Here is an 18,303-nt window from a genome sequence, read left to right on the forward strand (position 1 = left end):
ATATATGTATAACTTATTTCGCTTTGTATGTAGCCAACCGTGATAATCGGAGGAAGAACACACTAAACAAAGCAGTTCTAAAAAGAAATGCATTTTTAATCTGGATATAAAAGTGCATAGTTCTGATGGCTTCCTAATATCAGAAGAGCGTTCCAGACGGCCGCGGAAGCGCATCTGAAAACGCGCGCGATGTTGGTGACCAGTCTTTGTTCGATGGCCAGCCAAAAGCCGCTGCGAGCCAAAAAGCCATAGTACTAACCAGGGAAGCCTTCCGGACTTTAACCGCGAACTATTCCCCGCGTGCAACAACCGAGTTGGGGGGGGGGGGGCCGAGTTGGATGGACCGATATGGAGACAAGTCGGCACACGGCCCAGAACTAGTCCATTTGGACTCGCATCTGGTTTGGACCTTCAAAACAAAGGACGGTGCTCTGGTGGAAGGTTTCCAGTCTCGACAGTCAAGGCTGTGAAGGCATCCATAAAGCAGGTTGTTGTATTATGTAAACCTGTATTTTGAATATTTGGTCACGAAAGCCGATGTGTTCAGCTGTGAAGGCGGTCATCGCGAGTATGGAGCAGCTGAAAACACGCGCCTGTGCCGACAGCATTACGACACCTATGGTCTGCTGGGAGAAGCGTATTTTAGTAAAAGCGTGATGATGAATACATCAGCCGTCATGTTCTCGGGAAAAAAAAAAAAAATCACACGAGTCGCGTGCAAAGATTGAAACCACTCACTGCGGTACAAGTACGTCACCCATTTGCAACAAAAATCGGTGGATGACGCTGTATATTTAAAAAGCTGGTTATTTATTTGGCGTAATTATGTTTGTACACAACATCCACTGTCAGACAAATGCGATATTTAACACGTGTGCGTGCAGACGAAAACGGCGGCGTGCTTTCACATGATGCCCTGCGTTGCTACCATCGTACGCACGTTGAACTTTTGGCACCGTCCGTAGCCGACCGTGCTAACATCGGGAGGTGCTGTGGTGGTAAGAATAAAAACGAAACGACAAACAACACCGCAGGAGCGTTCCTCGGTGGGCGTCCGGCGACAGCTGTGGCATTGCAACGATCATCGCATCAGTGGGAAAGAATGCGTTGAACGTTAACACCAATCCATAATTAAAGTTATTTTTTGGGTTCGATCGCGTAAATGTGTCGTTAAAATCCGCCACCACCCCGACACCAGCCAAATAGTAAGGTTCGTCACGTAAACAGAACATGTAAATTCGTTACAAGCACAGCAGTGTGTTGGAGAGTAAATCCAGTAAATCCACGTTTACCATCTGACGTCACGCCAGCAATGCCGGTTGTAATTACTGGCGAAGCGTCGCACTCAGATTGTAAATGTTGTAGATTTGCTTTCCAACAAAACGATGTGCTACATTCTTAACGAAATGGCATGTTCTGCTTACGTGACAAACCTTACCAATTGGCTGTCGGATTTAACAGACATCTTGATATTTACGTGATCCAACCCAAAAAAACCTGTATTACTGGTCGCGAAAGCCTGTGCTGACACTGGCTAACACCAATGCCAACGACGAGCTGTTAAGCGATGCATTCTAACAGATGTCGTTATAAGACAATGACAAATACACTGCGTGTGCATGGTTATCCTTTTAAGCTTATTGTGGTGGGCAGGGGGGGGGGGTGCAAGGGTTTAAACGCTACCCCCCCCTCCCCCCGTGCGTGTTTAACCATCGTGTCTGTACCGATCTCATTTTCAGTGTCGTACTTTTGTTCGCAACACGCGCACGGACGTGACGACGACCGCGTCACCTGCTGACATTTTAAAACGTGCGCATGTGCAACCTTTGCCGCGTGCGTCGCGACGAGCCTCTAACGCCTTGAACGTCGGGTGCGGCGCATCGATGTACCCCCCCCCCCCCACTACACACGGCGCTGCCGCCGTCCGCGAGCGAGCAGCAGCCGCCGTTCGAGGAGTGTCGTCTTGGCGGAAGACGGCAAACGATGGTGAAGAGCGGCACCCCCGCGCAGACTGCACTCTCCCCAGCGCCAATTCGATCAGGACCACTGCACCAGCCACTCGTTATTATGGGCCGAGTTAAACCCAGGTGGTGGATCAGGCCAGGTTCAGATTCTAATTGCCACCGGTGTATAATGCATTGGGTAAGAATCGAACATGTGCACCGCACCACGCATCTTATGCAGATTCTCGCGCGAAGAATTAAGGCAATTAATGAGAAAGCCTTATCTGCAATGTAGCAACACTCTTTGGGTTGGGATTATCTTCTATATAAATTATAACCTTCAATTTCCATTCCTGGCAGGATACTTTAAATCACAAGCCGTTTTAATGAATACGAATAGCATGTATAAAACCTTTGGCGCAATCCTATATATGCAGTTAGTGGCATGATGATGATGATGATTTGAAGGCACTCGGCAGCCATGGGGTGTCGTCTCTGTCGTGCATTTCGCAAAAGAAAGGCAGCACGTTAACTATTAAGTAGGATGCACGAACAAAAAAACAAACAGCACCACCATTAAGGTCGCAAAATAATTCACGAGCACAATACCAAGTTTAAAATGCGACACCTCGGGCAAAGCGCCACGTGCGGAGAAAGCCGTAGCTTTGTTGGGCCGCCAGGATGGCGTAGTGGTAACTCTCGTGTTTCGCAGCAAGCCCTGCCAGGGTTCGATTCCAGACTGGGGGGGGGGAGAAATAAACTATAACAATTTAATTTGTGAGTTGGCCAGAACATCCTAATCAAAGCCTATCCTGGCAAGAGTGTCGGTGTGGCTTTGCTGGTTAAATTGGTAATATTTAGCGCCAACAGTTGTCAACGTCATACTGGATTCGCTCCGGCTAAGATTTCGCAGCAGGGCACGGGTCAGCTGCTCTGTGCTGCGTCGCACGTGAAGGCCGTTTTGTGGAGCACCGATCCCATCTTCATCAGCCCGAGCTCACGACCAAAAAAAAAAAGGCACAGCTTAATGTCTTTGTTGGACGCAATAACACCCCCGCCAGCTAAATGAAAACGAACCCATAAGTCGCGCCGAGGAATGAACGGGCGTCATTTTCCAGCTGATGGGGGTCGTCCCCAAAATGGGGAGGGACGAAATTGTATTTTGCGCCATTCATTCATTTTCGTCGACCTGTTTTATATGTATATAAAAGCAATAATCAATGTGTGCGGTACATGCAATAGCTTTCTGCAGCCGCCTAAATTTGGCCAACACGAACGTAGAGGGTATTATCAGAAGGCAGTTATTGCGAATGTCATAATTCAACCGTGCAGTGGTTTTCATAATTACAGTAAATACTGTACGAGGCCACCAAATCCACGAAAATAAAAAATAAAACTAAATTCCCGCCCACGCCGAACCGCTTCCGTTCACCGCTGGGTAAATCAGGGTTCCGACCTGCAATTTGTCACGCCACTGGCAGCGGGCCGACCTCGAGAGAGTCCCTCGATATACTAGAAGGCGTCTTTGGCCTACTCTTCCACGCTGGCCAAGACATCGTCTCAGAAGAGCAGGGGCGAGAGTGCCCACGGCTTTACCCCACCGCTCAACTTGTGGTCAACCCGTGACGGGAAGGTTGAACGGAACCAGCAAACCTCGGGGTTGCAAGTCCGCTGCCGTCAACCGTGACACCACGGGCTGCTGCGCGACTCACGTTTACCCACCCCCCCCTGCCCCCCGCCATGACACCTTGCAAATTGCAGCTGTAGGATCGAAGGAACAAAACAGTTTAACGGCGAGGCATTATTTGCGGGTTTCGTTTCTGCTAAACAACCATCTCACGCGCGTACAGAATGTCTCGGATCGAGTGGAGGAGAGTTGCGCAAACGCCGAGTGCATCGCACCCCCCGACAAAGCAGTGCAGTGAAGTCTCGGCTTGAATATCGGACCTTCGGAGAATTCAAATGCAGCGGGTCGATACGGATTAAAACGCGAATTGTACAAAAACAGAATTCAACAGGAATCGCGTTCACAATGTAAATACTTTACAGACAATTAATAATAACAGGGCACTCCGTCTGGCTTCGGATTTTAAGAAGGATAGACCATTCCTGTAAAATCAGCATTACGCGGGCGATAGCTTCCTAACACTTCACCCCCCCCCCCAGCAGTTCCACGGGGGTCCTTTTAGTGTAAACAACGGCAAGGCTTTTCACGTTCCAAGTTGGTGGGCAAACGTCGCAATGCAGAGAACACAGCCCGGCACGCGCACGCTCTCACTCGCTCAGTCGCCAAGGGGAAACCAAGGAGCCTCCCTCGCGCTGGAGCTCAAGGGCCCCTCGACAGAGCGGAGACGGTGAACGGACGGAGACCGCAGTTGGCACAGGATTCACCGCAGCGGCGTCGTATCGCCGAGGGAGGTTCCACGCATTCTGTGCTCCCTCCCCGACGGTGGCTGGTTCCGCCCGAAGGAAGTCGCGAGGTAGGCGTGGGACGACGCTTAGCGCAGAGTCCAGAAGATTATTTGTTTGTCCTCTCCACCGCTGATCAGCGAGCCCTTCGTCTCGTCCAAGTGCAGACACGTGACGGCTCCTGCAGCGGTGATCGCCAAAATAATCATGATTGTAATTATTATCGCAATCGATCGTAGTCGTTAAATCACAGCCATCAATCGGTCACGTGAACCATCATCATCAACGTGATTATTATACGCGAATCATCCATCAGTGTCACGATCAGCATCAATAAATCGGCACGTCATTCATTAATCATCCATCACGTTATCATCGTCATCAAGCTCAGTGTTGCCTTATGCAGTTCTCGAATTTGGGAACCAATTTATCTAGAAATGTGGTTTCCAACAAACTTAAAAATTACCTTACATTTACTGCAAATTATTTTATAATCAAACAAATGTTACGTCCTTTATACAACTTCCCCAGCCCATGATGAGAATAGTTCCCTCTGTCAGCAGCAATGGTCAATCCACTGCTGGATGAAGGGCCTCCCCACCATCGCCATCTCACGATACTGCAATGTAAAAATGTGCTACTGCGGGGGGGTTAAGATAAACTCTTGCATTTAAAGGATTTCCTTCTTTAAGTGAGATAAAACTAAAACTCCATCACGAGACGTATTACTCAAGGTGTCAGGACCTGACCCCGAGCGCCCATATCAAGATAGTGGGACTAATTTTAGATTTTAAGTTTTCGTGACTGCAAGGATCCACATTCTTTGTTTTTTTCGGTAAAGTCACGTAGGTGAAAATTAAATTAAATAAAAATTGGTGATTTAATTTAGTTGTTTTATTTTATTTTGTTTTCACCTACGCGGCTTTACCAAAAAAAACAAAGTGAGTGTCACTTAACCAAAACGGAGTAACGTGGAGGTGGACCACAACTCCGGGATGGTCAACACGCGATCAGCAGTCGATGATTAAACACATTATTTCGCTGCCGGGTGAATGATTCTTTTTTTAAAAAGGGGATAAATCAAACTCTACCTTTGATTAGCAAAATGAACTTGGCCCGCTGGGTTTTCCCTTAAGCACTCGTAAGTGCGTGCGTAAGCCAGAGCAAAGGAGCAAACGGATCGACCGAAAATGGCAGGAAGGGGGGGGGGGGTAGGGGACGGACAGCAATGAATTATCTTCATTTCAATTAGCCGAGCTCACCAGAAAGTGGGTTCTTCGCAAGTCCCCCACACACACGCGCGCAGGTTCAATGGTGCAGTGCAAGTGGACTTCAATTAATCCAATGCTCCACAGCAAGCGACGTGTTCGACCGGACCACCCAGTCCCTTTTCACCTCCAATGTCCTTCAGCAGACGCATGTTTTTTTGGTTTGCGATAAGAATTGGGGATTTGCTGGGAGGTTGGCCGGGTGGCTCGCAGGTCAGGGACGCACAGCAAGCGCTGCCAAGATCTCTGGCAAAAATCCTAATTTCAGCCGCTCACTGCGATTATATACCAGGCTATACCAGATTACACCAGGTTTCTCTCTCAAGTGCTGCGGAGCTGAGGGTCTCTGCTGGGTCACCCCCACGAGTGCACAGAAAAAAATCCACCACGTAAAATGTGGTTCTGTGCATAATTTGGCGATATTCCAGCTCCGAGAGTTAAAATATTGATACGACTCTCACGCGAGGAGAGATCACCTCGCATATGTTGCGCGAGTGGGAACGTGACACCTTCTGCTGGGGTAGAGGTCACTGGAAAGTAATGGATGTAGGCTCCGATATCTGCTTCTGTGCCCCCATTCCCTAACACGAAGGGATGCGATGCTCTGCTAGAGATCCAAATTGACTATGCCATGGCACGATACCGATATAGCACAACCTGGCATGAAATTTGGGAGGAAATGCAAAATTTTTTTTTACAAAAAACGAGGCCCCTACCTTCTTGGTTCTTTCGGTAAAGTCACGTAGAAGGGAAGTAATAAAATAATAAAAATAAAACATAATAAAATAAAATTTTATTCTACCGAAAGAACCAAGAAGATGGATCCCTGCAGTCACGAAAGCTTTAAATCGAAAGAGGCCCTTACCGTTTTGGGCAAATCACATATCAAAAAGATGATCACCCTGGGTGGTGTGCGTTGCGATTTTTGTTGGCTTTGGAACGGCTCCGACTCACCGTTGTGTCCGGGGATTCTGCTGGTAAGCTCCAGGGTGGTTCCATTCCACACGCGGAGCTCTCCATCCTGACTGCCCGTCAACGCCGTGTGCCCATCCCAGCGCAAACACCTGCAAATCAAAGACAGAGATTCCCCGTAGAGCCTTTAGCAGACTGTTGGGGCCAGTGCCGTTAGCGAGCACCTATGAAGGCCGGCACGGTGCACGAGGGGGTAAGTTGGTCAGCACAACGTCCTGTGCCTCTCTCGCGAGTGGCGATGTTTAGACACCGCACCGGGTACTCAGTTGAGGCAGTCAACCTAGGGGAGGCCCAGGACCGGTTGAGATAGTCGTCACTGGTGTTACCCACGAGCGGAATCGAACTCTGATCGCTGGGTTCGTAGCGTAGCATGCTAACCACTACCCTTCCGCTTCCCACACACACAAACGACCATTCCATTATTACTCAACCATCACCTCGCCTACACTCGTCAAATACTATTCCCCCAGAGTCAAATTGGTCCCTTTGGCAGTCACCAACGCAACCTTCATTCCCTTGCAAAAGAACCATTAATGTACTGTAGAACCAAATCACACCCAGGCCATATGGTAATGAAATCAAAAGGCAGAGGTGCAGCCCTGCAATTTCTTGCATCGTAAAAGAGGTGAGAGCACCCAAGGATATAGGTGGCTTTGCCGATCGACTAATTATGTTGATGGGATGGACAGAGACGGCGAGGGGGGGGGGACAAGAGACTGAGCCCATTGCTTCAACTGCCGTGCTGCGAGAACAACGCGACAACATCTGGATGGCAGTCTGGTGTGCCCAACCGTTATACCACGGTAGCATCCTTAAGATATTAAAACGATACGAAACGCGAGAGCCGTCTTCGAAATAAGCGTGGTGACAAAATTGCCTGCGTGGTGAATCATTACATGCCTCCTACGTACCAACTCAGTGTTTCATCAAGGGCACCACAGTGGTGAGATCTTAACTACATCGCCTGGTATACAGGAAGTCCTGGGTTCGATCCCGACCCTGATGCCTGCTGTATATTTGGAGTTTGCATGGTCTCCCTGTAGTCACGTGGATTTTTCTCCAGGTCCTCTTGTTTTTCTCTCCACGCTTAGAATTAACATGCGTTTAGAATACTTGGCGGCTATGAATGTCCGTCACAGCCATCTCTTAGACATACTTAAGCATTGTGCTTTCGCTACGTTGTCCCCACCTGAAGAAGGATGCTTGTGTTGCGCCCGAAACGTCGCGATTTTTAGTTGTTTCCATTTATTTTATACCTACGCGACTTTACCGAAAAAAAACAAAGTTTTCATTAAATGTTAAATGTGTGCAAATTAAACGGTGCAAAACAGTACAGCGAAAAAAATCAGAAACCCTACAAACGGAAAAAAAAAAAGTTCTTGAACTGAAATCGCGGCTCCAAAAAACTACGCAAAAATTTAAATCATCGGAATCGCAGGAGATGATACAGGGCCATGAATCACATTACAAAATCCGGACACACACAAAAACAAAGACTCCCCCGTATAGCCTAAATAGACTGTTGGGGCAAGTGCTGTTCGTGAGCACCTATAAAGTGCGGCACAGCACACGAGGGGGTGGGTGGCCAGCACCACGCCCGACCGCGTTTGTCTCCCTACGCACACACCTATCCACCTGGTGCGCAAACTCACTCAACGGGCCCCCCCCCCCCATAGTTAACATGAAGTGTTCTTGCCAATAACATCTGGTAAACCACAGCAGCATCCGTTCAACAAGCCTGACTTTGCTGCGATATTTTATTGTATGCGTGTGCGTAAACACAAAACAGATGTTGGTGCACATTTGCTTTCATCCACCAAGTGCAATCTTACATTTGGCCTGAGTCCAAAAAGAAACAAACATCTCAGAAATACGGCGAGACAGAAGTTCAACATAGGTACATACACATGCAGAGCGGGAGGGAACGTGAGCGACAGAGCAGGGGGAAGGGAGAGAAAGGAAGCAATTAAAGGAGTCCCAACAGCACGGGATTGAAGAGGAAGGATTTGAGAGGAAATTTGAAAAGCCAAGAGGGGGGGGGGGGGGGGACCAGGTGGCGTTGCCTGGGGAGGGAGTTAGAGAGAGTGGGGGGCGTAATGGCGAAGAGCGGCCACCAACCGATGGCCTTAATCTAAGTTGTCTTGTGGTTGTTGTTGGTTGACTTGCATCCCACTGGGATTTTTGCACACAGCGTTGGTGTACGGTGTTTTTTTCTGCAATATTTTGCTGTCTTTTCTTGGATTATCCGTTTGCACTCAGTCACATATTCACTTTAAGATTTTTTTTGTTCATGTTTTTTGTTTGTTGCGGTTGTACCCGATTCAAGAGCCGAATGGCTCACAGGGCTATACCTAATACATGAACTTGAACCAACCCACAGAGATCCAGACGAACAGAGAGCTAAAAGAACGGCCACCACCAAAGCAGCAGCAGCAGATCCCGGGAGCAGAGGGAGGCTGGAGGCGAGAGGCAGGAGGGCCATAGATGGATTTGAGCGCGAGGACGCAGATCTTAGTAGTCCACACGCTCGTGGGTGCGATGCCAGCCAAGCGAGGTCACAACCAGGCGAATGAGGGCAGCGGGATTTACTTTGGCGTAGAAACAAAATCTTTATTTTGACTGAAGGAGGAATCCTATCAACTATGAATCTCCTTTCCACAGATGCCCAGTAAGGACCGGCCGTGGTGTCCCAGCAGGGGCACTGGGTTGGCGAATCGTCACCGCCCACCCCCCCACCGTGGTGCAGGCACGAACGGCGGATGAACGTTGGGGCTGGGATTGCTGCCCGCGGCCGTGCCGCCGAATATTTTAGCGCCGCGGCTGCAGACGGGAGGGCAAGGGTGGCCGCCTCCGCGAGGCGCCGATGATGGCAGCCAGTGTATTTTTCACGACGCGTTCCAAAAAAACATGGGGTCGCACATTTCGTTTACCGCAGGGAGTTTACATATTAAAAAAAACAAATCTTCCAATTATTTCAGACGCGTTTTCGTTCGGTTATTTTAGTATTTGTACCGAGATGTTTGGCGCCGCTTATTCATTGCAGAATTACTCTAATGTAGCGGGCACAAAAACCCACAACCATATGCTCAGCAAGATAGTTAAATTGAATAATGCGCCATTGTTCAAATGACAATTCAATGGAGAGGATTAATTTATGTTTGCTTGAGAAGAAGAATTACACAAGCCGCCAAAGTTATGCTAATGTACAGCCCTTTGTTAATCCACTGCTTGATGAAGGCTCACACCGTGTCAGTTGTGTGCGTTGTTTGACCATACCTCACCATGCTGGTTACATGTCAACCCTGCACATCTTGGACAAAAAGGCCAACTGATGCGACGTCAAAGTAGTTCTACAACGTCCTCTTTTGTGGGCCAATCTCTGCTGGCTGTGAGATTTCCAAATGGAAACGTCTTCATGGACAATCGACAGCACAAATAACCACAAATGCAAAAAGAGCAAAGCTCACACTCGCCGGAATGTTTTCAGATAAAAGTGAGAGTGCCGTTCCGCACGATGTCTGGAACAGACCTGGGCAGCTCGCTTCACTTCAGTTCCTGAAGAAGCTCCCCGGCACGTGGAGCGAAACGTCGGACATCGCGCGGCGCGACCCCGAAAGCACATCGGAGGGCCAAGCAGCAGCACGCGCGTGCGTGCACACGTGTGCGCTCGCAAAAAACCGACACAACAGTGAAGCGCAACCTCACCTTTGAGGTGTGTTCGCCAAACACGAAGCGGTGACAGTGCCGGTTTGTACGTCCACAACCTTCAGGTATCCATCATCCCCGCAGCTTAGCAAGTGCCGCCCATCTGTCGAGAAACACACACACACACACACGTATACCTATACGTAATCCATCATAAGTGCAAAAGAGAAAAAAAAGAAAGAGAAAAAGAGTATCTCCATAAGACTGCCAAGGGCAAGCAGTGTTGGTGCACGCCTATTTAGGGCCATCTAGGCACAGCAGGGCATGCTGTGGCCAGCGACGTGCACGTGTGTGCAAGTACAGCAGACCTTCTGTAGATTAACTGTTGGACGAGGTCTCACCCTGCCCCGCTGTGCGGGTCACCAGGGGTTATTTAACCAGGATTCACCACGCCGATTCAGTGTGGGTCGGCAGAAAAAAGGAGTGCGTAGCATAGAATAGTACAACCGATCTTTTGTGCACTGCCTACAACTGCCCACCACTATCCCCACGAAGCCTGCAGCAACCCAAGAGCATTGTGGTCCCACCCTTCACAAGCACTATCCAGAACAAAGCTGCTTAGCTTGAAAGAATGACTATATCGAACGTACCGCCGGTGATTTGGCCAAAGGCATGCATACACAAAGATCCTCCGTATTGGCTTGATAGACTGTAGGAGCAAGTGCTGTTAGCGAGCACCTATGAAGGCCGGCACGCCTCGTCTCCCCAGTGACAATGTTTACACACCGCACCAGGCACTCATTTGAGACAGAGTCGACTCAGGGGAGCTCCAAGACCAGTTCAGATAAATCAGGACCGACATTGACCGTGAGCGGCAATCCAACACGGGTCGCCGAGTTCGTAGAACACCACACTAACCACTGCGCCACCGCTCCCCACACACGCAAGCTATCAGGGCACAAGATAAGAATAAGTATTCTTCATTTATATGTATAGGCTGCCTCAAGCAAGCACCGTCAGCAAGCGTCAATTAAGATGAACGTGGCACTCAGCCAGCACCACACGCACACTTGGTGACGTCTCGTCCCCCCGGTGTCGATGTTCGGCACACCGTGCTAGCCGGTTCACGCCGAGGTGGACTTAGCGGAACCCCAGGGGGGGGCCAGGTTCAGACACCAATTTCAGCATCTGCGTGCGGCCAGGTATCGAAAATGGGGGGCCCACAGATTGTCGCGCAGCGTGCCCGGACACCCTCACCACAAGCAGTCGGCTCGCTGAACACGAGAGACCGGTCGCTCAGCGCTTGGTGCATCGCACTACAAATCCACCAGGCTTCGGAGTTTGATTCTCAACTCCCGGGCTTATATATATAAAAAAAATTTTAATCAACTTAAGGACGAACTTATTCTGAAAAGGGATGTATCTATTTATATTTCTTGAATCTTTCGTTTTGGGTTGCGTTTTATTGGCGATAGTCTCGCCGTACGTTTTGAACGGCGCTCGTCCGCACCTCCGATTACCACGGTTGGCTAGGTGCGGTGCGAAAGAAGATCAACATACAAACATAGGGATCTACGGTGAAAAGGCGCTTTAGAATTGTAAATTATCATCCTCATCATCATCAGTGGCGAACGATATCCAAATTTGATCCTGAGCATCCCCCCCCCCCCTCCCTCTTCTCCAACACGCATTGACCAGCCTGGTGAAGTATGGTCAAACAACCTCAATGACCGACATGGCGTTGGGGAGGACTTCATCCCGAAGAAGTGATAATTTACCAGATGACAAAAACAGCTGTATAAATGATCATGAAAATTATTATCAAAACACAATGTGGTTTGCCAAGTGGGCTGCTCTAGGGCGAATGGCAGACGTGCCCAGTTGCCCTCCCCCCCTCACGCCATCACAGTGCCAGTGCAGAGTGTAACGATGCACAACCTGTACGGAGCACTCATTAGCGCTTGGGCCGCACGCACCGCAGAGCCAAATCACTCCTCACCCTCGTTACTCCCTAGGGCAGCCAGAACTTAACCCCCAACGCCCGAGCTCTCACATCTAGTCCGAGAACCGGTCCTTACTACAAAGGTTACACCAACATATAGAAGAGAACGTACACGCAGGTTAGATGCGTGATTTTAATCTTCATGCAGCAGCGGACAGAGCAGGAAGATAAAAGAATGGAGAGATGTCGAATAACATGTACAATATCATGAGCTATAACTGTAAGCCTCACCACAATTCAAGTCTTTATCATAACCCTATTCCTAATCCTTGTCCAAACACTAAACCCAACCCTTAATCTTAATCTTAGTTCTTGTGCTTAAAGCTATAACCATCACCCTAACACTAAACACGGACGACAACCCTCACCAAACCTTTAGCCTTAACCCTAGGTGCTGAACTTAGCCTTCAGCCCGAACATAGAGCCAATGCAAACACCCACTGTAAAGCTCGCCTTAACCCTAGCTCTAACCCCAGCTCCTAACTAGGGCTCAAACTCCTAACCCAAGCGCAAACTGTAACCCGAGAACCAAACCCTAACATTCACCCAACCATCCAAATATTTCGCTCACACCAATTATAACCCTTGCTCCCAATCCGAACTGCCGAGCCAACAGCCACCCTCCGATCCAGACTTGAACCCAAGCTCCAAAGGCCCTCCGACTCTCACCGGGACTGAAGGCGATGTCGTTGACGGTGCCCGCGTGCGCGTGGAGCTGCCTCAGCACCACGTAGGCCTCCAGATCCCATATGGTGACGAGGCCGTCTTTGGCTCCGGAAACGAGCATCGTGTTGGCCTCGTTCACGTGCATGCAGCACACCTGCGGGTACGACGGGTACGACGTGCGTGCCGGCGGGTTTTCGGCCGCGTTAGGACTCGGTGCGTGACTGCGTTCCGCCTTGTCGCGTGCCCTCACTCGAGTCTGGCTCGACGCTGGCCCCCCACTTGGGTTGCACGTATCCACGTCTCCGTGGCGGCCTGGCCAAGCTGAGGCCATTGCGCGAGTGATCAAATAAAACCAGGCGGTCTGTTTGTAACAATAAGATGGCGTGCGCCAGTAGCAGGCGATGTCTAAAAACTCAGTCCGAATTGTGCCGACCAGCATAATGAAGTATGATTAAATAACTGCCGGATGAAGGGGGGGGGGGCCCTTCATCTAGCAGTGGATGAACAAAGAGGCTGTGAATTTCATGCGTGGAAGGAAACCAAAGCTGCTGGAAGAAATTTAGCCACACGATAGTTTCCAAGAAATCCTTTACTGTAGATTTCAAATCAAAGTTAGGACTTTTTAAATGACCTGCTCAACACCCCATTACTCCCAGGACAATATCGCAGTTAATACATTATTTACGATTGCCTGCCAAACGGAACGAGATATCAATGGATAGTTCGTTTTCCACCCCACCCCCATCTCTCTTTTCCACCCCAGTTAAAATAATAATAATGTCACCAGCCTGGTTAAATGGAGGATAAGCAACTGAACAACACTTTAACAAATTGGTTATTAACTGTTGACATTTGCTAATTCTAATGCGATGCACAATATCGATCGGATGACAGGATGCAGGCAATCGGTGCGATCATTACGAGAAGCATTTATTCATTGACCTTCAGGGGGGGAGGGGCGGGGTGTGTTAATTATTTATTATTTAAATTGTTGCAAACTAATGGAGTCTTACCCCAGCATCATGTTCCAGCTCTACAAGGAGCTCACAGTTGTTCCGCCGCTGACTCATCAAGTCTTCAGCCCGGCATGACCACATCTTGGGGACAAAAAATGAAAAGACAAGTACAGTCACGACGACAAAGTCAACTGTGTGCCACCCCACCTCCCCGTATGAACCTACAGAGGCTGTTTGGAGCAAGTGCTGTTAGCAGGGACCTTTGGAGGGATAGCACGACTTACTAGGAGATCGTGAAGCCAGCACCATTGTTGACCGCCTGGCTCCCCTGTGCTCATGTTTACACAATCGCACCCAGGTGCTTGTTTAAAACTAGTGAGCATTTTTTGTTTGCCCGGTAAGGCCCACCGAAGCTGTACAAGCTCTTTTTCACAAGCGACCTGGCCACAAATGATAGCACAATGGAAGTGGCCTTATTACGTGGACATTTATAGCGGCCAAATATACTCTAATCGTGTGATGTTGATTCCAAAATGTGGGAGGGAAAAACCGGACGACCCAGAGAGAGACATGGAAACAGTAAAAAGATACACGCGTCATGGTTGGGATTGAATCCACGACCTGCTGTATTACCAGGCGAGGTAGTTAATAACCATCTTACCGAATTGGCGACTCAACTGCATCAGACAAATGCCTGATGTTAGCCGTGGCCGGGAATCAAACTGTTTTGTGCGTCCGTGGCACAGCGTGCTAACCGCTAGCAGCACCGCTCCCCCAGGCACACACGCAATTACACATCGACGTACACGGGACAGGCGAGCGAGTACGCGCGTGACCACAAATCAACCGCAGACACGCGAGCACATGGTAAGCTACGGCATGAGAAACGTCCATTCATACACACGTCCGCGACTCCTCCACGGGTGAGTAAATACACGCGCGTCTGTGCGGAGCTGGCATTCATCTCACTTTCACAAGGTACAAGGTAATGTAGTGTTGCGCACACATTGATCAAGGTGCTCTTGCAGGTGGAAGGCAATTGGACGGTGTACCCCTTTCTCTCGAGGATGTCGGAGGTTAGCGTTACCACATTTTTCCTACGCGTACAGCGTCCCGGTTTGTCAGTCCACCGCTAAACGAGAGCTTCCACATGCCGCTCCCTGGGAGTGGGCGATTAGGCGACCATACTTCACCGAAGCTGCGAGTGCAGGCTGGTGAAGGCAGGGATCACTACGTGGAGCAATAGAAGTACAAAAACCGCTACAGATTTCGGTGCACTGCCGCTCTGCTAACCAACGCGTGGAATGGCCCCACCAGACACCTCTAAAATATTTTGATGTAAAGCTTTCGTGACCGCAGGGATTCATCTTCTTGGTTCTTTCGGTAAAGTCACGTAGAATGAAAATAATAAAATAATAAAAATAAAACATAATAAAATAAAAGATTTCGTGACTGCAGGGATTCATCTTTTTGGTTCTTTCGGTAAAGTCACGTAGAATGGAATAAAATAATAAAAATAAACCAATAAAATAATTCTCTAAAATAACCCGATGGTGGTAGTCACCCCAAGCCGAACGCTATCCAAGCAAAGGGTCCTGCTTGGCTAACGAGATTTGTCACAAAGCAGAGGGAGAACGTTGACATTCTTTGCAGAGCCGTGCCTAAAATTTATAAACGGGAGTTTCTCGAACTGCAATGCATCTTGTTTTAAATATTTATAAACAAAAAAACTTTCGGAAAATGTCACTTTGTAAAATTCAACCAGGGTCCTAATACATACCTGGTGCAAACAGAAAAAAAATGTCTGCCACATTTCAGTGCATATTAGGTCATCAATTTCGTTCACAGCTGCAATTAATTTCAAAACAAACACAATTTGGTAAGGGAAAATAAAAACTCACCACATGTCAACAACACCGTGTCTGGTCTTAAAATAAAAATAATATATAATAGCTGACGTTTCAGGTACACTGCCCAAATTGTTGCCCGTTATATCTTTTTCCCCACAAAGGCCACAGTGTTGTTATTGATGCATGTGGAGTGTTGTTTTTGTTAAATTCTGCTTGTGCACCACCGCAAAACAGAGGAAGATCCCCCGTTTTGCCTTAGACTGTGGGGGCAATTGCAGTTAACGAGCATTTATATAAAAACTGGCACGGCACACGAAAGGAGGTAGGTATCCAGCACCACACCCGCCAGACGGTGTCTACCTCATGGGGAAGTTTACACACTGCACTCGCTACTCATTTGAGGCTGAGCAGATCTAGGAGAGGCCCAAATCCGGTACAGATATAATCAACCAATGCCAACGCAGCAGCAGCAGCACCAAATAATGCGTTCAGGTGCCAAAGGAATGATTTTACTACAGAATATCCAATTGGCAGAGGCAAGAAAGCAATGAGATCGTTATGTTCAGGGGCAAACAGTTCCTGACTTCACGGTGAAAATTTAAACCCATTCACATCACGTATTTAAAACATAAATACCATTACCTGTAATCGCTCTCGCTCTGCTGTGGCGCCCACCTGATGTAGTGGCTGACATGTTTCTTGTAATCCACCATCATTCCACCCATTAGGAAATAATGCACTGGAACTTATTACTTAACAAAATAACCAAACGCCGCACATTTGTTGTTTGGCTTTTCTTTGCGCACCGACAAGGCTGCGCAAAAGTTTTGGCAGCAATCATGTGTAGTTCATAAAAACACACCGAGCCATGCATAAAACCCGAAACTACGTGCTGCTGGGAATAAGAGCACCACTCAAACAGCGCATGGTGGTTGTACACCATCGACATCATCCAGCAGTGGAGTGATCATGGCTGGAGGCACCCAAGCAAGCCGGTCACATTTCACGGACCTTGTAGAAGGGCCGGACATCAATAAAAAAAGTGGGTTTTTTTCTCCATTGCCACAGATTTAAACTCAGGAGAGAATGGGAACAGATCTTGAATATTTAACGAAGCAACAGCTAAATAGGTTTTTTTATTAAACCATTTCCTCCCCTTTAAATAATTAAATTAAGGGGTCGAGTGGTGGCGCAGCAGTTAGCGCGTCGTATTTTGAACCCAGCGGGCAGAGTCGATTCCAGGGTTGACACAAGTGGCGAGTGAATTGCACGGGCATAATATGACTTTGAAACTCCTCCTATGCATTTCCCATAAATATGCTAAATTCCTCTTGATATGCAAATTATTTTGTCAAGGCGCTCTTCTTCCCCCTCCAACCCAGCTTAAATATACGCTCCAAGCTTGGTGGTGTTTCATTCTTCACCTGAGAACGGCTGCTTGCGTTGTGGCCGAAACGTCGTGAGAATTATTTTATTATGTTTTATTTTTATTATTTTATTACTTCCCTTCTACGTGACTTTACCGAAAGAACCAAGAAGAAGTGGCGAGTGGCATAGGAGCTGGCAGTAGATAACCCCCCACCCCCCTTCAAACCACACTGACCACCATCATGAAGTATAATCAATCAACCCGCATGGTCAGCGCAGCATGGGGAGGCCCTCATCCATCAGTGGATTGAAAATGGGTTGTACATTTTTTATTAATGCTTTCCAACCAAGGTTGAAAGCGTTAATGCAATAGCCATGTCCGTCTGTCGATCTCGTTAAGATGATTGAATATTAACAAAATTGCATTCGTCTCATCTTGCTAGTCAAGATTTACCCTATTAGAATTTAATAACGTTTTTCGGTGACTTACAGTTGTATAAAACTGATTTGCCACATGTCACAACCATGCATACGCACAAGTGGTCTTCCTCGTGTTCGTTAAATAACAAAACTAAATAACTAGAGTGAAAAAAATATTTTACCAGAGCTCTAAATGTAGTTGTATGCAACGGTGTAGAATACTCTTGTTTTTTCGGTAAAGTCACGTAGGTAAAAAATTAATAGAAGTAATAATAGGGATAAAATAAAATAATAAATCACGACGTTTAGGAGGCAACACAAGCTTCCGTCATCAGGTGGGCAGGGTTGCGATTTCCGCATGGAAAATGCGGAAGGAGGGTTCAATTTTTCCCGCATTTCTGCTAATGTCAACCGCAAACGATGGAAAGACTACTCCTGTGACCGCGCGCTTTTAACAACACGTTAATGCGTTCTATTGGAAAGGATATATGCAAGGCCCAACATCACGCAGGGCTTTGAGCTACTGATTGCAATGAATATATGATTTCCGCATTTCCGCACAAGAACCACATACTTTATTCAAATGCAGAGCCGTGATTACGAGCAAATGTACTTTATTCAAAGGCAGAGCGTGATTACGAGCAAATGTACTTTCTCTTCTTCGCATTCTTCCAGCGCTTCATGTTGTCTTCGGCATCAAAGTTGCTGAGTTTTGGTCCGTATAGAAAGTGTGTGCAAGATTTAGTTGTGAGAAACGACCCACGTCACAGCTGATAGGAATCCTTTGAATACTGCCCCCCAGAA

At 48.0% G+C, this 18,303-nt stretch overlaps 1 protein-coding gene across 4 annotated transcripts in view; it reads right to left on the reverse strand.

Annotated features, from left to right (window-relative positions):
* Positions 1–690: 690 nt before the first annotated feature.
* NSMAF (neutral sphingomyelinase activation associated factor) overlaps positions 691–18,303 on the reverse strand; it is a 62,638-nt gene continuing 45,025 nt past the window's right edge. For 2 of the 4 annotated variants that reach the window (XM_061571926.1, XM_061571923.1), the window contains exons 27-31: positions 13,919–14,002; positions 12,909–13,059; positions 10,298–10,400; positions 6,575–6,684; positions 691–4,533 (exon numbers count right to left, since the gene is read on the reverse strand). In XM_061571926.1, coding sequence (XP_061427910.1) covers positions 4,442–4,533; positions 6,575–6,684; positions 10,298–10,400; positions 12,909–13,059; positions 13,919–14,002 — 540 coding nt within the window. In that variant the 3' untranslated portion in view covers positions 691–4,441. The remainder of the gene's footprint in view (positions 4,534–6,574; positions 6,685–10,297; positions 10,401–12,908; positions 13,060–13,918; positions 14,003–18,303) is intronic. The other 2 variants (XM_061571927.1, XM_061571928.1) reach the window with 2 other exon arrangements.

The sequence above is a fragment of the Lethenteron reissneri genome, chromosome 49 (genome assembly GCF_015708825.2).
Source record: "Lethenteron reissneri isolate LAM-NWPU_2019-01 chromosome 49, ASM1570882v1, whole genome shotgun sequence".
Classification (NCBI taxonomy): Eukaryota; Metazoa; Chordata; class Hyperoartia; order Petromyzontiformes; family Petromyzontidae; genus Lethenteron; species Lethenteron reissneri.